The sequence below is a fragment of the Paramormyrops kingsleyae genome, chromosome 17 (assembly GCF_048594095.1).
Source record: "Paramormyrops kingsleyae isolate MSU_618 chromosome 17, PKINGS_0.4, whole genome shotgun sequence".
NCBI classification, from domain to species: Eukaryota; Metazoa; Chordata; class Actinopteri; order Osteoglossiformes; family Mormyridae; genus Paramormyrops; species Paramormyrops kingsleyae.
Window position 1 is genome coordinate 19,169,332 of NC_132813.1, and position 21,015 is coordinate 19,190,346.

At 45.9% G+C, this 21,015-nt stretch overlaps 2 protein-coding genes across 2 annotated transcripts; both read right to left on the minus strand.

Moving 5' to 3' along the window:
• Positions 1 to 5,790: 5,790 nt before the first annotated feature.
• On the minus strand, positions 5,791 to 12,225 carry LOC111851262 (zona pellucida-like domain-containing protein 1). The gene is made up of 11 exons (XM_072701644.1): positions 12,129 to 12,225; positions 11,691 to 11,917; positions 11,003 to 11,190; positions 9,478 to 9,550; positions 8,774 to 8,871; positions 8,408 to 8,491; positions 7,729 to 7,900; positions 7,263 to 7,365; positions 7,029 to 7,052; positions 6,800 to 6,829; positions 5,791 to 6,552 (listed from the first exon to the last, which is right to left on the minus strand). The coding sequence occupies exons 1-11, from the start codon at positions 12,223 to 12,225 to the stop codon at positions 6,464 to 6,466; spliced, it is 1,185 nt and encodes a 394-aa protein (XP_072557745.1). The 3' UTR covers positions 5,791 to 6,463.
• Positions 12,226 to 15,639: 3,414 nt separating this feature from the next.
• On the minus strand, positions 15,640 to 17,219 carry btg4 (B-cell translocation gene 4). Its single transcript, XM_023826190.2, has 4 exons — positions 16,882 to 17,219; positions 16,595 to 16,732; positions 16,273 to 16,516; positions 15,640 to 16,049 (listed from the first exon to the last, which is right to left on the minus strand). The coding sequence occupies exons 1-4, from the start codon at positions 17,052 to 17,054 to the stop codon at positions 15,849 to 15,851; spliced, it is 756 nt and encodes a 251-aa protein (XP_023681958.1). The 5' UTR covers positions 17,055 to 17,219; the 3' UTR covers positions 15,640 to 15,848.
• Positions 17,220 to 21,015: the final 3,796 nt, after the last annotated feature.

A 21,015-nucleotide genomic window follows, 5' to 3' on the forward strand; every position in this document is an offset into this window, starting at 1 on the left:
TGTTCTCCTGGTTCTTTGCAGTTTGCATGTTCTTCTGGTTCTATCTGTGGAATTTGCACGTTCTCCTGGTTCTACACATGGAGTTTGCATGTTCCTCTGGTTCTATCCATGGAGTTTGCATATGCTCCTGCTTCTACATAAGGAGTTTGCATGTTCTCCTTGTGTTTGTGCTGGTTTCCTCCCGCAGCAAAAGAAAACATTAGGACTGGGTCAACCAGCATGTCCAACAGGTCCACAGTGTGAACGTGTGCCCCACAATGGACTGGCATCCTGTCCAGGGTGTCCCCTCCGATTCCTGGAAGGAGCTCTAGACACAGCATAGCCCCATACAGGATACTGTTGATCAATGGATCGACATAGCACACATGTTATCCAAAGCATGTACATTTCTCTTAGGGCGCTTTTCCACCGCGCAAAGTACGGTACTTACGGTACTTACGGTACTTCCGCTTTTCCATTGACTTCCATTCGAGTACCAGTACCTAAAGTTCCAGTACCGAAAGTGCCAAACCAGCTGGGCTACTTCTTATATAACATTGTGAGAGCAACTCAGGTCCCAAAAAGTGTTTTTGCTTTAAATCGATATACAGACCAACCCTTGAACACAGAACGTTCCAGGCCAAAGGGAGCACCCTAACACTCCCCCACCCCCGCTTCTCCGAAAATAAGAATAAATGCCCGCAATCAATAACGCAAAACAGTGAGCGGTGAGAAAATAGCGTGGAACAGCCTGCAGACAGACGCATTCCAGAGAAAACAACAAACAGGAACACAATGAACAAGCACAGGTCAATAGATAAGCCGGCAAACTGCCACGTTAGACTTTAGCCGGGGCGTCTCATTACGACGTTTTGCATGTGTTTACAGGTATGCTGGCACAAAGTCAGGTGACTCTTGACCTTTAATATCCATTTAAATAAATGTACAACAGAAAAATGCAAACCTCATGTGTTCTTATCTTCTCTGGACATTCTTTGTAAGGACAGTGTGTGTGTGTGTTTGTGGGGACCAGCTTTCCCCAAAATGTGTTAAAAATCTGTAACTTTTTACCATGTGAGGTTTTTGGTCTCCACAAAGTTTCTTATGGTTAAGGTTAGGGCTGGTTGGGATTCGGGTTATGCACATAGAAATGAATGGAGAGTCCTCATAAAAATATGCATGTGTGGACTGTGTGTGTGTGTGTGTGTGTCACACATGCCTGTCACCCATTCCTCAGTGGAAACTGGAGCCATAACCATATTCCCTTGCACCACATCTCATGGGCTCCCCCTGACAGAACAGTAAAGATTAATTGGCAGAAAAAACCAGCAGGAACATGGATGCCTGAATGCACATCTAACACTGCCGCGTGTGACCTAACCAAGAATGCACATCTAACACTGTCGCGTGTGACCTAACCAAGAATGCACATCTAACACTGCCGCGTGTGACCTAACCAAGAATGCACATCTAACACTGTCGCGTGTGACCTAACCAAGAATGCACATCTAACACTGCCGCGTGTGACCTAACCAAGAATGCACATCTAACACTGCCGCGTGTGACCTAACCAAGAATGCACATCTAACACTGCCGCGTGTGACCTAACCAAGAATGCACATCTAACACTGCCGCGTGTGACCTAACCAAGAATGCACATCTAACACTGTCGCGTGTGACCTAACCAAGAATGCACATCTAACACTGCCGCGTGTGACCTAACCAAGAATGCACATCTAACACTGTCGCGTGTGACCTAACCAAGAATGCACATCTAACACTGCCGCGTGTGACCTAACCAAGAATGCACATCTAACACTGTCGCGTGTGACCTAACCAAGAATGCACATCTAACACTGTCGCGTGTGACCTAACCAAGAATGCACATCTAACACTGCCGCGTGTGACCTAACCAAGAATGCACATCTAACACTGTCGCGTGTGACCTAACCAAGAATGCACATCTAACACTGCCGCGTGTGACCTAACCAAGAATGCACATCTAACACTGTCGCGTGTGACCTAACCAAGAATGCACATCTAACACTGCCGCGTGTGACCTAACCATGAATGCACATCTAACACTGCCGCGTGTGACCTACCCATGCAAAAAACAATGTTTGGCATGTTAAATTTCTTTATGCCATAGTTTTGTCTATTTCTGTATGTGAGGTTAAGGACGGGGGGGTTGCATGGTGGTGCAACGGTTAGCACTGTCACCCTCCACCTCTTGGACCTAGGTTCAAGTCTCCATTATGGCTCCATGTGTGTGTTTACAGGTTCTCCCCATGTCATTGTGGGGTTTTTTTCCAGGTTCTCTGATTTCCCCCCAGTGTCCAAAAACATGCTGAGGCTAATTGGAGTTTCCACATTGCCCATGGGTGTGTGTGAGTGAATGGTGTGTAACTGTACTCTGCAATGGGTTGGTGCCCCATCGTGGGACGTTTCCTGTCTCGCGCCTGTAGCCTCGGGTATAGGCTCCAGACCCCCTGTGACCCTGAATAGGATGAGTGGCTTCATAAAATGGATGGTTAAGGACCAAATTACAAGTATGCTGTATATTCCAGTGTATAAACAGTGATTGTACCCGAGCCTCTAGCCAGCCTCAGTACAGCATAGGTACCTACTAGTACCAAGCTGAAGCACAGCACCACTTATTGCAGTTTCCCAAGTCCAGGGACTTTGTAGCATAAAGCCGAACGCATTACCACAGAGACATTCACCCACCTGGTTCCGGTCCACTTTACCCCAGGCAGCAACAACTGCATCACTGACACTGTGGCCCAGTTGGATTCAATGCTATATTTACAGCAGCTTTACAAACAACGCGAAGGCTGAGGATTTTGCAGGGGTGATGAACTTAGATAAATGTTTACTTCTGGAGTTAAAAAGAAACACCAAATAATAAAAAAAAAACTATTCAAACATCCATGGAACACATTTTCCTGTTAACATCGACCGCCAACGGAATCGCAGAGCATTGCGTAAGTCCTGCCTCTTCCATACTAGCCGAGCTATTGGCACGCAGGTCTAATGCTTGCGTCTTTCCAGCGATCGGCTCTCATCCCCGCGTCACCATGGCCAGATCGATACTACATGGCTCCTTACTTGACTCGTACACGTGTCTAATGGGAAGCACCATCGAGGGCCTCCCCGCCAAGTCCCGTTATCGCCTTCTGCGTGCTGCTTGTTGACTCAGTGGGGGCTGGCTAGGGCCGGAGGGTGGGTGTCTCCTGATAAGGGGGCTTTAAAGGGAGGCAGAGCAGCAACCGGAGGCAGTGGGAACACAGACCGATGGTAAGAGGCTGACTGAGGTGAACCACGCACACACACACACACACACACACACATGTACACACGCACACACAAAACACCCATGCTGTCACATTTTAGGCAATTAATTAACACCATAGGTAATTTCTGAAATCTCTATGTTTATTTCCAGAGAAAGAAAAAGGGAAGCAAAATGATGCACTTGAGACTCCTGTACAGTGCTCTCTTCTTTCTGATGACAGCAGGTTAGTCCTTCTGATGCCGCTCTTCTCTGTTATGTAAGACGTAGCTTGTGAGCTTCTTCCCAAAGCTCCATCCTCATCTCAGTGCTCATTATCTGTGACAATGATTGAGTCTCTTTTTTGCTTGACACTGGCTGCGCTTCCTGTTTACTTATGACATTCTGCATTTACTGTTTACCCATGGCTCTGGTTGTATTTCCTGCATGTCTGTGACACTGGCTGCACTTCCTGTTTACTTGTGACACTGGCTGCGCTTCCTGTTTACTTATGACATTCTGCATTTACTGTTTACCCATGGCTCTGGTTGTATTTCCTGCATGTCTGTGACACTGGCTGCACTTTCTGTTTACTTGTGACACTGGCTGCGCTTCCTGTTTACTTATGACATTCTGCATTTACTGTTTACCCATGGCTCTGGTTGTATTTCCTGCATGTCTGTGACACTGGCTGCACTTCCTGTTTACTTGTGACACTGGCTGCGCTTCCTGTTTACCCATGACAGAGACTGTGCTTCTGGGCTGCCTGTGACACTGACTGCACTTCCCGTTTGCCTGTAACCCTGGCTGCGCTTCCTGTTTAACTGTGACACAGACTGCGTTTTCGATTTACTGGGACACTGACTTTATAACTTCTGCTGTTTTTTCAGCTAATCCAGTCGTGCAAGACACACATGCCACAAGCAAGGGGGCACTGTGGGAATTCCTCTATCCCAGAGACAGCAAGGCAACCAAGGGTTATGATGATGTGGAGCCGAATTACAATGTGAAGTGAGTTTCAGCACTGAAAATCATGTTTTTACGAAGTATTATTTTATCATGAATACCATAGCATTGTGTAACAGTGCCACCCTGGTACTTGTCTGCAGCAGGTGGATGTGGAAGAGGATGATGGGAGACAGTGGCCCAGGGCGCATTGCGGCAGACGGTGAAGCGGAGCGGCTTCGTGCGCGGCTGCTGGGCCAGCTGGCTGAGCTGAGGGAGAAGCTGCCTGCCTACATGGACCCGCACTTTCACTTGCGGGCGCTGATCTGGCGGCTCCACAGGGGCCTCAGTGCCAGCCTTCAGGAGCTCTGCAGCGGCCTCCTGTGGCGAAACAAGGGGCCCAACATCTCACAAGACCCACCATCTTTCCAGGAGGCCCTGCAGAGTATGGACCAGGCTGTAGAGGGTGCCCAACAGCTCATGGTCTCCCAGCTGGAGGACGTCCAAATTCAGCTGGCCAGCACCTTGGGACCAGCTCAGCGGAGTGTGAGCACCATCCTAGGCCAGGAGCTGGAGGCATTTCGCATCGGGTTTTGGAGCAGGGCAACCATGCTGCGCGAATCACTGGGCCAGGAACCAGGCTGGGAGAGCCGCATGTCCCCTGGTGTGACCCAGTTCTGTCTCAGCGCCAAGACCGACATCATGGAGTTGAGAGCACAGCTGGAGCAGCACCTGGAAGGTCTGCAGCAGAACTGGCACCGAGTGTCAACACTGCAACCTTACGCTGGCTCGTCCTCCCTGGGATCAGAGTTCTCCGCCAAGCTCAGCTTCCTGCTCAGGGACATCCGGCAAGCCCTGGACTGAAGGTAGCATGAGCTACCAGAAGCAGAATGTCAGTATGTGGGTTTGGTGGAGTAAGATGCCAGGGAGGCAGAAGGAGGACATCAGAAATGCAGAAGCAAGTAGTTAGACGGAATGAAAAAGGAACTCAGAGGGACTGAAACAGGAAGTCAGAGGGACTGAAACAGGAAGTCAGAGGGACTGAAACAGAATGTCAGGAAGACTGAAACAGGAAGTCAGAGGGACTGAAACAGAATGTCAGGAAGACTGAAACAGGAAGTCAGAGGGACTGAAACAGGAAGTCAGAGGGACTGAAACAGAATGTCAGGAAGACTGAAACAGGATTCCAGAGTGGAAATGGCAAGATATCAGGGACTGAAATTACTGCAGGACAGATTTATCCAGTTCACTGATCACTGCTTGTTTGGTCATATGTACTTTCCAGTGGTGCACGAGGGCAAAAGCAGCTCAGTGCCGCATAGGTGTTTAATTTATATATGTGTATATAAATATATATGTGTATTTTTTTATATAAAACGCAAAAGCAGCTCAGTGCCCCATAGGTGTTTAATTTATATATATGTATATAAATATATATGTATATATGTGTATTTTTTAATATAAAACAATGTACCTTATCATTGAAAATATCGTTCCAGAGTGGGGAATAAAACATTGCACTGGGCTTATTTGCGGCAATGTTAATCTTTATTTCATACATAATTCATGGCAGTATATAGCACAGCAGCAATCTGGCAGTGCAGAGTCTAGGGCACAGGCGGCAGAGCAGCTAAGGAACAGAGTCTCACATCAAAGAACATGCTAGTCTCTCCTTAAAACAGATTCTTCACCTGAATTTCTCCAGTAGGCATTCTGCTATATACATTCAGTTAAAAGCGCCTTAAAAATCTACTAATAATATTAATTATCTTTACATTTATACGTTCAGGGTTCTTTTTTATGTTCTAGGCTTAAGATAATGACCCGTGATTTTAGGCTGGATTCATTGTCACATTGACCATTGAAATACGTTAATATGCACCGGGGACAAGGAAAAAACATATATAACCATCACAGGCTAGCAACAGGTCGATCAGCCTCCGAGACATAATGTAACGTGTCAATTGGAAACGGCTAAATGGTGTCGTAAGAGAATTGACTCCAGCGAGACCTCAGCACTTAGAGAGCCCTGATCTGAGCAGGTTACCCAGAATTCCCCTCGGGGAGTCAGAGGGCTCCCCTTAACGTGCAATGCATTAATTGCACGTAAACCAGTTCTGGACGCCGAAGCAGTATTTACGTTCAGTGCATATTAATGTGTTTATGGAGCTAATTTTGGTGTTTGCCTTTGTAACCAGCAAGAATTTGTTGGTCTACGAGGGTCTTAGTGATAGAAACCTGAAGGGAAACGTGGCTTTGAGGGTGGAGCTAGTTTAACATGAGCATTACGACGCCGACCGCAGTGGAGAGAGAGAAGAAGACACTGATCTCAGATCTAGGGGGCCGGTGGCCGCAGCCTGCACAGGGGAGACACCATACAGACATACAGCTTTATACTGAGTGATATTTTACTGCCATTAGCCCTCTAAAATTCAGAAAGGCTAACTAAAAGGTTTGGCACTTTTCCTCCTATAATATAAAAACTACAAAATTAGTCCCTACATCTACATGCTAAAGCACACCTACAAAAATATTTAAAAATACATGATATTTTTACGTGCCATAAAATACATTTAAACACAAAAATTTTAATATCTCCCTTACCTGCGGCAGAGGAGAAGTAGGTGGATTCAGCTGTCAGGAAAAATAACAGGCAAAATGACGGGTGAGCTCTCAGCGGACATGTTATGGAAGTCCAGCCACGAGACCGGCAGTGTTTAGCAGGGACAATGCAAATCATTAGAAAGCCTATTAATGAAATGTACCCTAACATGTGCTGTTCAGAGATGCAGTGTCTACATGCAGTGCTTAATGTGGTGTCAATTTCACTCACTTGCGCCAGTTAAGGTAGCAGCACCTGTCAGGGAAAATATCAGAGAGATATAAAATGAAATTAGTTCCCCACACTTACAGCATTCGACACGTCTGGTCTGCGTAAAAGATTAAAATTGCAAGATATTAAACAGTGCACTTTACCCGACAAGCTAACATAACAGAGGGAGACTGAGGATTATCGTAATTTTTTGTATTGTGTGTCCATAAAAATGGTGACGAGACTATGGCTTACCGTCTTCTGCGGTGTAGATGGGACCTAGGGAAACTGTTGCTGAGTCAGCTGACGGCTCTCCGAAGGCTTTGGCACCCCTCCTTTTCCTCGTGGTCTTACAAGCCTGGAAAATAAATGATTTATTAGTGTAGTGCGCCATGTCAAAATCGGTACAATTTCATATGAGTTAATATAAGATTTTAACCAAAGCAACTTACATATTGTGTTATTATTCCTCTGTGTGTATATATTGTCCCTTAATGAAAATGCTATCAACTGACCTACTCAGTGCAATATATTTATTTTTTCTTGGTGTAAATGGCTACATATAACCTATTATTCAAGCGGAATACTTTGTAGAAAGGTGCAGCATTCAAGTCAGTTTTGTGTCATACAACAGAGGAAACGCTCAGCTTGGTTTGGGCAAATATGAGGTTCCTTAACCCTTATACATCCTGCTGGGGCAGCGGCTGTACATTCCACTCACATTCATGATCTCCAGGCATTTGCTGGGTTCACAGAGCCTCACGATGCAGTTAAGGAAGATGCTGGACCTATCCTTGTTGCGGTGCTCCACAAAGCGGAAGGCCTCAAAAGAAAACCGGGATGCCTTGGAGATGCCGTTCTGGTACACAACCGTCCGTGGGTCCAGATGACAACTACACAAGACAGAACGAGGCCCGTGGTCAAGGTGCTGTTGACCCAGCACCAGAAAAGTCAGCATTTTGACAGCTGGGCCCACCCATTCAGATAAATGAGTTTATATATATATAAATACCCTCACCCTCATGTAACTCTGTTCCTTCACATAACTATGGTACGGTGCTCAGCACAAATGAATGTGTGAGCTCCCTCTAGTGGTGCTCTTTTGGTAGGAAAGTTGTGGCTGTATTATTGTGGCAGTAACCATACTGTAAACATCTAAGTCTGTTTAAGAAAACATGCAGTGATAAGCTTCACTAAGGCCTACCCAGATTTAATCCAGGCCCACCCATGAGCCACTTTCTGTATCTGCCATCAGCTCAAAGTCTTACTAGCTGCAGTGAAGCCGTCACAAAATGTGAAAATAAAGAAACAGACGACATGGAAAATTCTTGTCTGTCGACGTACATCAGGAGACCACACCCTGTTTTCAGCGCCTGTCATCAGATATGATGCATACGTACCCAATGAAAAAGTTGTGAACATGAGTGGTGGAGCCGTTCAGGGGCGATGGGGTGGCAAAGCATTGATCCAGCAGCAGGTTTAAACTGAAAAATAAGAGAGCAAAGAGTTTCTGTTCTGCTAAAAGTGGTGTCGAAACAGTGAGGACCCCTAGGGTGGCCAAAAATACTCTCGACTTATTGAATTCTTTTTATCTGAAATTTCAAATGAACTTCAAAAATCACAAAAGTTTCAAATGAACTCTTTAGTGTGAGTAGAAACAATATAAAAGTACTTGGTGAATTTTAACGCCCATTTGTATAGTCTAGGATATCAGGCCGACCCCAACCACCCCCCCCCCCCACCGACGGCAGGACCTTACTGCCTACCTGTTACTGAGGTTGGTGGCCTTGACTTCAACAAAGATCGGTCTGCGCAGGGGGAGTCCAGTGGGGGGGATATCCAGCGGCACAGTGTAGTTTGTGTCCTGATGGTCGGGGATTTATGAGAAAACAGCTTCAGCTGTCCTTCACACCCAATATCAATTCATCATTATTTCCCCTTTTCTTGTATGTATGACATTCAATCTTCCACACACACATACTTGCAGACACACATGATTTTTTTTTTAATGGACAGTCATCATTAGGGTGACCACTGGCATGGCTCTAAAAAGACGGACAAATCTGTCCAACAAGGAGGACAGAGAGTGAAAAAGGGGGACACCCATGAAAAAATGATCAAGCGCAGAGGAAGGGGGTAATTATCTTGTTATCTCGAGATAAGAGCATAAAAAATCATTCCAAGCGCAGCTGTTCTTGGCTTCCATACAGTAGCATGTGTGTGGGGGGGTTTTATGTTTTTTGTGCGACCGGGGGTGGGGGGGATGGGTAGGGGTGTAAGAAAAAAGGTGGAAAACGGGGGCTAAAACGATGACACTCAACAGCATTTCAGACAGAGGGCTGGAAAACCAGAATGTCCAGCAAAATCTGGACGAGTGGTCACCCTAACCATCACTATTTTACTAACCATCAGTGCGTCTTCCCTGCAGCATGTAATTACCACAGCAGACTGACAACACGACCATACTCACATTGTACACGTTCATGCTCAGTGTGTTTGCAAAGCTGCCATTGTTGTTGTTCGTGGCCAAGGACACTGAGGATCTAAGAAGAGAAACACACAGCCGTCACAGAGAGACCACAGTAACATGGTGCGACATATTACAGTGAGCCATCACACGGTGGGACAGATTACAGTGAGCCATCACACGGTGGGACAGATTACAGTGAGCCATCACAGGGTGGGACATATTACAGTGAGCCATCACACGGTGGGACACATTACAGTGAGCCATCACACGGTGGGACAGATTACAGTGAGCCATCACACGGTGGGACAGATTACAGTGAGCCATCGCACGGTGGGACACATTACAGTGAGCCATCACACGGTGGGACAGATTACAGTGAGCCATCACACGGTGGGACACATTACAGTGAGCCATCACACGGTGGGACACATTACAGTGAGCCATCACACGGTGGGACACATTACAGTGAGCCATCACACGGTGGGACATATTACAGTGAGCCATCACACGGTGGGATATATTACAGTGAGCCATCACACGGTGGGACAGATTACAGTGAGCCATCACACGGTGGGACATATTACAGTGAGCCATCACACGGTGGGACAGATTACAGTGAGCCATCACACGGTGGGACAGATTACAGTGAGCCATCACACGGTGGGACACATTACAGTGAGCCATCACACGGTGGGACAGATTACAGTGAGCTATCACACGGTGGGACACATTACAGTGAGCCATCACACGGTGGGACAGATTACAGTGAGCCATCACACGGTGGGACACATTACAGTGAGCCATCACCCGGTGGGACACATTACAGTGAGCCATCACACGGTGGGACACATTACAGTGAGCCATCACACGGTGGGACACATTACAGTGAGCCATCACACGGTGGGACACATTACAGTGAGCCATCACACGGTGGGACAGATTACAGTGACTTAGCTCACAGCAAGACAGATTGTTGTGATAAAGGAGAGATTACAATGACCCATTACACAGTGAGACATATTATAGTGACCCAGTTTACAGCAAGACAGATTACAGTAGGGTTCTCTAGTTCTGGTGCCCAGGGGGCAGAATCCAACACAATCAATAGGTTTCCATGTTCAAACACACTTTAATCAGCTAATTACAAGGTTTCTTAAGTATGTTTGAAACATGCAAAATGTGTTGGATTCTGCCTCTCCAGCACTGGAATTAGGGAACCCTGGATTACGGTAATATAGAACACAAAGATTACAGTGACCCAGCTCATAGTGAGAATACAGTGATTGAGACACACCACAGTAACACGTAAGAAAAAAAATACAGTGACCAAGCACTCAAAAAAGTGGACTACATTATAAAATAGAATTTTTAAGGTTTAACATTTCCAGGGGAAAATCCCAGTTCCTTTACAGGATATTGTGGCCTTAACCTGTTAGACAGAGTAAAACCAGCCAGCAGAGTATATGGAGTGGGGGTGCACAAATTAATAAGAGGAGGAAAAGCGAGGTGATGGAAGGCCACTTACGTCACAATTTGGTTTGGTTTTAGGAAATACTCCAGTGGGTAGCGGCAGGAGAACTGGTAGTACAGGTCAGTGGCATAGCTGATAATTCCATAGGAGGACTTGGGTGTGTCGATGTAGCCACTGATGATGACAAACTGGATGCTGGAGAAAGAGCTGAAGATTGCATCTTGAGGGACCTCGTCCACAACCTGCACCCAGAAATGTTTTTGGTTACCAAAAAGTGGAGCATGAACCTGAGCAGACAGACCTTATTCAGGATGTTTGAGGCTCCGATCATTCCTGTAACAGGCCACGGGTTGTAGCTGGAAGCAAAGACCTAGAATTATTGCTGAGGGGGTTCAGCTCATTCTGGGATGGAAGAGAGATGAGCAGTAGATTCATTTCACAAGGAAAATGGCCCATAATGGAAGCATGTAATGGGCCAATTTAGCCATCATATAGTGTCAGCTTGATGACTTTCCCTGAGGATTCTCTCCGTAGAATACTTATCGGGGGCTGTTAAGATCGCATTTCAGAAAAAATACCCCGTCATTCTGAAACATTTCGGAGATGCATTCTCAAACAGCATCACAGCACTCTGGGAGTTCCCTGAAACCCCCACCATGTAAATGACTCCAGTATCGGCCCTTCAGTGTAACCCCACGCCACAGATGCCGGCAGCCTGGGGCGCCCCAGCTGATGATGTCACCTGCAGGCCCTGTCGGCAGGGGTTCCCATCGCTGCTGTTGACGGGCAGCATGTAGCGGATGATGGGCGGATCGCGACTGGGGTCGATGGTGCCCTTGCATAGGCTGTTGTTGTGCTCGCCATTCAGGACCAGATCACTGGCATTGTAGCCTCCCCACTGCGCCGTGCACAGGTTCACCTCCAGGGTGATGTTATTGGTGCCACAGTCTACCACAAGGTCCCGGTTGTCTGCGGGCAACCAAGAAGCAAATGAGAAGGAAAGATAAGGAGAAAAGAGGGAGAGTCCAGACGAGACGTGAGCCAGAGGGAGATTAGCGGTAGAAGCTAACTAGCCCAGAAGCATAACTTAGCCAGGCCAGCAGCAAACAGGAAGTTTGCACCCTAATTTAATTCAAAAGGAGAGACCGCTGACCCAGCGAGATGATGGAGGTGAACTCACCGGGCATTCTGTTGTAGACGGTAGAGCAGTTGTTGATTTGGGCATTCCCGGGATGTAGGAGGAGAATCACAGTAAGGACACAGAGTAACAGCATCATCACTGGACCAGAGAGAGACACACAGCATCATCACTGGACCGGACACACATACAAACTGACCAGCTTGCGGTTCATGGTGAGCAGCCATTTAATATTTATTACGCGCAGAATTAGGAACATTGTACGCATGTAAGCCTTTCTCATCTGTGGACATATGGTCCCTACCTGCTTGTGTCATGTTCTGTGTGTCTTTGAGTAATGGGTTGGGGCTTTTATAGTGCCTGGATGACACATAGGAGTAGTCCACCCTCAGAGAGAATGTATACCTCTTGGGCGTCTACTCCGGCAAAGCATGAAGCACCACCCTTAAACTCCGAACATCAAGAACCTCCTAGATGACAACATCAGTTCTCCCACAATTGGGTCAGATTTCCCTGAGACTATTTCTGTGAACTACTCCAGTCAATGTCCTGCAATTTCATTAAGAAAATTTGTTCAAATTGCCCAAAAGAATAACGTTATGTGTAAAGAACTTCTTGTGTAATGTGTAAGTAAATATTAGCGATTCATCAACAATAATCTTAGATAAGATAGTGAAAAAGGAAATTAAAGTTCAACATCATATACATACTTTTATGGGAAATAATCTTCACACTAAGTATAAGCTTACATTTAAAATAACCACCTGTATAAATTACCACGTTATAGTGGTGGAGGTGAATTATGTGTCTCTGTGATCCCTGCTGTTGGGGGCAATTGTCCCTAGTATGGTCTTCCAAGGCAAACTGGTCCTAGGTGAGCCTGACACGGGTCCACCGTCCTGTGGGCCCATCACCTGTAGGGGGAGCCATTGGGGTTGGGTGCAGTGTAGATCGGGTGGCAGCTGAAGACAGAGACCTCGGCGGACTGATTGTCAGCTACCAAATCTGGCACTAGGAACATGGATGAATGGAGAAAGGCCATCTGGGGTCAGCTGGCATCTGGCCAAATGCCCTGGTGATTATTGTGCATGTGCAACATAATATTGATGTGATATTGCCCAGTCCTACCTCCACGACTGTAGGTTTGAACCATAATTGTGTGTAGCAGTGTGTGCTTACCTACCAAGACGTAGCCTTGTTTCCACCCTACAGTCAGAAAATCTCTGTATTGCCCTTATTGCGTGCTCTGTGATAGACTAGCATCCCTTTCAGGGTGTCCCCTGTATTCTGCTCTGTGCTTCCTGGGACAGATGACAGACACCAGGTCCACTGTCACCATTCACTGGACAAGCAGTTATGGAATTAGGGGGTGGGCACCATCTGAGCTGTAGTCCTAGTTCAGTCCCATGGAAGGGTGACATCTTGGATGTGACTTAAAAACTGTAGCATCGTGGGTGCAGCCCGCAATCTGCCACCCTACACAGGCCGTCATGGAAAACAGACTCACTGATGGACTCTAGCTTTGCCCTCAACCACAGTTTACACTTTGCTTTTAGCAAGCAAGACCATTCATTCTTTCTCAGTAATATTAACATGCCGGGGGGGGGGGGGGTCAGCCAGGTGACCTTGGACCTCCATACTTGGGAGTTTTCGGTTCCTCTCCTGCGTTGTCATGTGGCTTGCTTTCTTTCATTTCTTTGTCTTTTCTTTTCCCTATTTTTGTATTATTCTGTCTTAATGATGTAATATATCACAACACAACCATGTAAAGTGCCTTGGGTCCACGCTGTTGTGAAAGGCGCTATACGAATTGAATTGAACTGGAGAAAAATTAAGGTGCAGATAAGATCTACGTTGCTATTCTCCGTGTCTCAGTATGACGCATGGCAGGGAGATTTGAAGGGCTTGGAAGCAGATTTGACTACAGGTAACACCTGTGTAACCTTGCAGTGGTGAGCCCACATTTAACAGGTCTTACGCAAAGGAATCATTGACCAGCTCCCGAAAACTAATTAGTCAGCAATAAGCCTGTAAATTCAAGCATTTCTGAGGGGGTGACACATTACATCTATATCCAAGACCTGTCATGAAGACCGACCACAATTGCCTGATACATCTCGAAGTGTGCTTCCCTTGGGAACTAAACACATAGCGTGGTAATCAGGTATCACATAGCATGAGGCGTGACACGGAGAGGAGTGAAATGCAGGTTTCGTTAACAATATCACGGCACACACCTCCGTCTGCCCTGGCGGTGTCACGAGCCGCTATGAGGCGAGTCAATCGCATGGCCTAGCCGCAGGCTAGAGGGCCGCTCGGAATGAGACGGAGCATTGTCCAAGACAAAAACACGGGGCTACAGATCCGGGTCAGCTTGTGTCTATCCCACATTTGGGGCAGGTAAGGATTTTTCCACTTTTAGAAAAAGGAGTATCATCTGCCCACGGCTTTTTCATTTGTCTAGCTGCCTTGAAAGCATCAATAGGAACATGTTCTAGAAGGTGAAATGCAGATTTTTAATTGCCGTAATCAAATGCTCAGTAAGCCCCAGGCCCGACTGTGGACACAAAGTCAGAATAAGTGTAGGTTTACATATCAGTTGGAGTAAAGAGAACAAGGAGACGACAAAGAAAAAATCTAAATCTTATATCCTTTCCTGAGATTGCAACATGCCCATTACGCTTATTGAAGTGCCGAAAGTGTTTATAAATGGATATATTGCAAAGCATATGGAAATGCACTGCAGACAAATAATCCCAGGAGGGACCGTCGCTGGAACATCTGGGGAGCAGAGTATGATCAAGCATTGCATCCTGTATTTTAATAGCCAGAGGGTCCAATATCTGAATGCTGCAGGAACACCCTCTCGTCTCAGCCCCCCCACCCCAAAATCACCAGCGAAACCGGAAACCAATTTCTCCCAGACAATGACAGCTGGAACATGATCAGATGCCATCAAACAACCAGCAGAAGCAATGAGAGCTGGAACTCCTGAAAGAGAACACTGAGAACAGACTGACAAAACTGAAACAGAACACCACACAGCTATAGAATTATTCATGAGCCTATACCAGAGGGCTTAAGGTAACACCCTCCTACTCATTTCAATCTCTCATGAGACACCATATACTGGGGACACACACATGAAGACAATAAGACAGGATTCAGATTGTGCACAGACTCTTGGGGTCATAAAATGCAATCAATGGGTCAGTGTCTGGTTACCCAAGGTCATTTCAGGTTATACTTTATGTAAAATCCCTCACCCTTAAACCACAACTTTAAGCACAGAATATCCAGGATCCACTTATAAGCACAAGGCCAGATCGTTATTCAAGGGAGCAACACTACCACCAGAGGATATGAGAAACAAGCACAAATTGCCACACACACTATGTAATCTCAAAGCTAAACAATTTAACACCTTAGACATTTAGTGTCCTGCACACAACCCCTATTACCCCCCACCCCTGGGGGGGCACAAGTTGCTACATATGCTGCCATCTATTGGACACCAAAGAAACATGCACTTCTCCCTCCTATGCCAAAGTAGTCAGTTTAAAATGCCACTTTTATTTTTCAGCCTTTTTTGAGCAGTTACAGTTTAAGACGACATAAAAAGAGTTTAATAAAATTTAGGTATAAAAGTACTTCAAAGGCAAGGCCTTGCCCCATAAATAATTTCATAGATTTATAGGTTTAAATTTAAATTTTGCACCACTTCAGCACCATCCGGGAGGGAGGCTGAATCCGCAGCACATGCTAGGAACGATTCTTGCTGACCCAGTGGTACCGGTCCACACGTGGCCCAGAGAAGGCAAATGAAGCCCTATAGTTCTTGAAGGGCTTGTTCTGTAGGTAGTATACAGGCGTCTGATGCTGCTGGTACCCATCGCCAGAGTAGATCTTCCTCTTTGGGTAGAGCGACCAGGGCTGTGCAACCGGCTTGGAGAATTCACTGGCCTGCAGGAGACAAGACAGTGTCAAAACAGAACCAAGCGGACTATCCACACCAGCCAACTGGCATTAGGTGGCGTGTGGTCAACACCAGGGGTGCTAGATTAGCACATGATCGCTGAATCCAGATTTTAAGGTTCAGTTCTTTCTGTGGATTTGATAGAAGCCGTGAAGTCTGGGTCAGGAACACCACCGTAGAGCCGGCAGATGCCAAGGGTCGTTGGCCCACCTGGTAGACGCTGTTGGGATTGCTCACGGTGGGGATGCTCTTGTGCTCAGAAAGAGAGCTTCCACTGCTAAGGCTGCTGTTCACGCTGCTGTTACAGGTCCCAGACTCCTCATCGGAGGAGCTCCCAGAGTGATAGTCTGAGGAAGCCTTCTCCACCGCACTGTTGATCCAGCGGGAGAACTCGCCATCATCTGGATGGCTCTCCAGTGGAGCCACACAGAAAGGGGAGCTCTTCTCACCATACCTTGTGGATATAAACCATCAACCTTAGATCAAAGAGCCACAGATTTGAATGGACCATTGTAAAGAGGCAGCCTGTCACCTGCATGACACCTCAAAGGGATCCACCCAAATGGTCATCTCCTTTGGCAATCCCAGGTCATCGTAGTCTATGTCACTACGTCTACAAGCTTGATCCAAGACTGCATCCTTGCACTGTGCTTTATTCATCCTTAAACATCTAGATGGAATCAAAAACATTACAATGTCATAATGTTAAAGCTGCAAAGTATGCCAGGGTTCAGTTTATAGAAAATACTCCATACTCAACCTTTAGTTAGAGGCCAGCTGCCTGTGTGAACTTGGCTAACAGAGCGGAGTAAAGCTCACCGAAAAGCTTGACCTCTGCTCGGGTTGTCCGGGTACCAGTGGCTCTTGTATTTCTCAAAGAGAACCGACGTGAGCTCCACCGCGAACTTCTCCCTGCTGCGCCGGTCCAGCTTCCCGTGTTTCTTGGCCAGTCTAGTGATAAAGAACACAGTAGCTGCGATTTCCTCCTTCATTCTCTTAAAGAACCTCGTTTTTTAAAATTTAAAAAATATTAAGTACCGTACTTAGGTACACGCTTTGTTTTGCAACTCTAGTAACAGTAGTTACTTTGGTTAGTATCCGATTAACCACCATAAACAAACGCATAGGCGTTTTTACGAAGTGCTTACTACGTGTATTATATATAAAAATGCGTAAGGGCAAAACAGGTGTTACGCGTTAACTTTTGCATCACCTGTGTTCTATTACTATTTTCTCTGTTTTATTTGCGTAGAGCCGTTGGAAGTTCAAGCAGGATAGCGATTGTAATGGTAATAATTGTAGCGCGTTATAACTTGTTTTTTCTGCTTATAGGTTGGTAGGTTTCTGTTGTTTCATTTGATTTCTCGGTAACGCAGATTCTTTTAATCAGATGTTGAAACTTATCAAGCTGTACACGTAAGGATTAAATGTACTTTGTCCAAATATAGTTTAATTTATTTTGTATAGTCATTACCATTTGAATTGTTGGGGATGTTGACCCCGCGATATTTGTCGTATAAAGATATTTGCGAATGACAGTAGGAACAATTCCTGGAAATAGCCAGACTATATGATCGATTGCAAATAAACAGAATTGTTTTCCTCTGACCTCAAATTACCCTACTTCACCGGTATGTTTCTTCTTCCAAAGTTAAAAACTTTTGTGCTTTTTTTCCCGTGCATAACGTGTTACCGGTAGCGTGACGAGTCGAAGATTTTTTTGTTTGTTTTTTTGCCCGACCCGGGTCTGTAATAAAAGTTGCTGTCACAGTCCCACCGGACCGGGCTCTTAGCCAGCTGCTTCTAGCCACTGACCTCTCTATTTCCTTCGCCCTACTCTGGGATTCATGGCTTTTAAATCTGAAACTGTGCTTCAACCGTCCTATAGGATATTTGTTCATACCGTCAGTGTTTGTCTAGTCTGTGCAACTTTTTTCCTATTTAAACCCTGGTACTTTAAGTTCCTCTTTGTTAAAGAATCCAACTTGAAACAATTTCACACACAATGGATTCTGGAAAGTAAATAGTGATTTATGTTTGTGCCATGTTGCAACATGGTGTAATATTGCGGCAGTGAGCACAGACTTTCTAAATAGGCCTATAGGGATGCTGGTGAGAGTTGGGGTCACTGCTTTTGGTTTGCCAGACCAGGCGGTGCCTGGTGGGGTAGCAGCATTTCTGACAAAATCACTTCCATTCATTGATGAGTAGGTTTGCAAAGGTGTAGAAAATTTTCAGAAACTTTCCATTACGTGGGAAGTTAAGCTGGGGGAATTTTGGAAATTCCAAGTTGGAAACTTTCCATGGGAATATATGGGAATTAACAGGAAACTTCTCAGAATTTTGCGACCCTATTAATGAGCCCACATTTAAGCTAGAGTCAGCTTTAAGTCAGTCCTAAGTGCTGATAACAGGGAGGGGGAACTGGTAGCTGGTGATCCATTAGATCTATTATACACTTAATTGTCTGGTTGCTTAGCAAACACATCACCCCTCCCCCAGCAGAATCCATGCCGAAAACTGTACTGAAGAGCCTGAGTGGAAACAGATGCACCTTGGCACGCTTTGATCTCCATTTGTTTACGAGGATGGATCATGCAGACCTCGCACAACAGAAGCTGTATGGCTGTAACTGGAATGTGTCCCAGTGCAAGATAAGTCACCAGCATTAGCTGGAGGGATGGAAGCTCAGCCCTCTGTGGGACACATTAGTTCCAATTAGCAACCTATTATCACAAAGAAAGAAGAGCTCAGACTGCATGACTAACTCTCAGTGGATTTATATTAATCTCAATTATTATGGCAGAACTCACTTTGGGTACAGATACCTCATAAAAGAAAATAATGACTGTTATTAAGAACTCTGCACGGGGTGTCTGACCTCTGGTGTGCCTGGATGATTTACGCGTCTTACAGGTCTAGGCGTGAACTGACACCGGAGGTGTTTTACTCAGGCGTTCATTTCATGGCAGTTGTGTAATCAAATGTGCTTTGTGTTCTAAGTTATGGCTGATGCGCTTGTCAACGCAGGAAGAATATGGTCAAAAATGGAGACATCTTTGGGCAATGTGCAATTTATGGGTCCCCGGTGGGTAATTATGTTTTCTGATTGTGAAAATTTTAATGAAAACTTGTAAGATCTGTGGGGCATGTGCAGGGGGTATCAGTGTTACCTCACACCTTTGGGGTTTGAATCACACCATGGCACTGTGTGTGTGTGTGTGTGTGTGTGTCTGCATGTGTGTGTGTGTCTGTGTGCGTGTGTGTGGAGTTTGTATGTTCTCCCTCTTTCATGTGGGTTTGAATCCCCATTAGTGTGGACCCCCCAGCTCATATGGTACCCCGGCTTCCCCCAATAATCTAAGGACATGACCGGCATCCTTAAATAGCCCGTGACGTATTTGTCTCCTGGAAGGGACACATCTCAGATGTACATCTGACTATGCTGCCTCCCACCCTGATGAGGATAAATGTGTCAGGGTCAGCCCCCCACTGTGGTCCTTCCGTGCCCCTTCCCCGTTTGACCAGCAGGTGGTGCTGGTCATTCCGTCCTTCCCGTCAGTCCTTGTTCTCCCCTGTCTCCTGTCTGGTCTCGTGGCTCAATGTATTTAGCATGTGCTGTCTGTTTGCCCCTCAGTCCTGAGTTCCCTCTTGTCTTGTGTTCGAATCCCACCTCCTCTGTCTTTGTATTTAGCTCCCTGGTTTTTTCCTTTGTGCTTGTTAAACCCTGGTGTCTGATTTAGTAATCTGTTTTGGTTTTGTTTCTTGTTCCCCTGCCTGTGTTATTCCTATGTACTCCCCTAGTGTTGATATATGCATTCTTGGTTAGTTCTTAGTTTCCCTGATTAGTAGTGTCTTTGAGTTAATTGGTTTCACCTGTGTCCTGTTTACCTAGTCTTTGTTAATCAGCCTCACCTGCCCTGTGTTAGTCATTACCCCGTGTATATTAGTTCCTGCCTTTGTTCTGTTCCCCGCTGGTTCATCGTGTCTAAACTCTTGTTCATCGCGTCGTGTCTGGTTTTCCTTTGAGTGTAGTTTACCTAGTTTGTTAGTTTTCCTTGTGTGTATTTAGTCTAGTTAATTCCTCCCTGTTTTAGTTTTGACCCCTCGTGGTCCCTTTGGTTTTGGTTAGTCGTTTGTAGTGTTTTCTGTTTTCTGTAATAAATCCCCTTTTTGTCCTTGGAGCCGCAAGTGGGTCGTCAGCCCTTTTTCGTGCACCATGCCGCGTTCCCGTTCCCGTGCCGTCCAGAACCATGACAAAATGACTGTGAGAGAGGGGACTTTATTAAACCCTCACAGGGAAGTTGACGTTGACGCATCAACATATAACACCATTTAACATGCGTCACAACTGGCATGTTTAAAATAAAATTCAAATAAGATAAAACAAAGATAAAAATGTATGATCATCATAATAATGTACAAATAATTGCCAGTGTTGTGCAAGTAAAGTGCAGGATACGTCAACGGCTTGCCAGACAATGACGTGAACTGTTGTAAAATGCAATGGCGGTCGGTAGGAATGACTTCCTGAAACGGCCCTCGTTACAGCGGAGCTGGATGAGCCTGTAGATGCTCTGCAAAGCAGCACATTGTGCAGGGGAAGTTTGTCATTATCCATAATGGAGAGCATTATCCATGATTGGCTCGTTCGGTCTGTTTCTGTCTTTTGCTGTGCTACTGCTTCCCTAACACACCACTGCTACAACAAACTGCACTGAAGATTTCCAAATTCTTGTTGCACATTGCTATTATCAAACTCCTCATCTTCACAGCACGTCACAGTACTGGAAAGGACGATGTCCAGTAGTGTGGACGACATCCATAGCAACATGTGAACATTATGCAGTGGTGCTTCACTGACTACTCACAGTTCTTGCGAGTATCAAATAATATGTTTCTGCCAGTGCTGGCAGGTCATTGGCAGAGCTTTTAAACAGCTTGGCTCATATG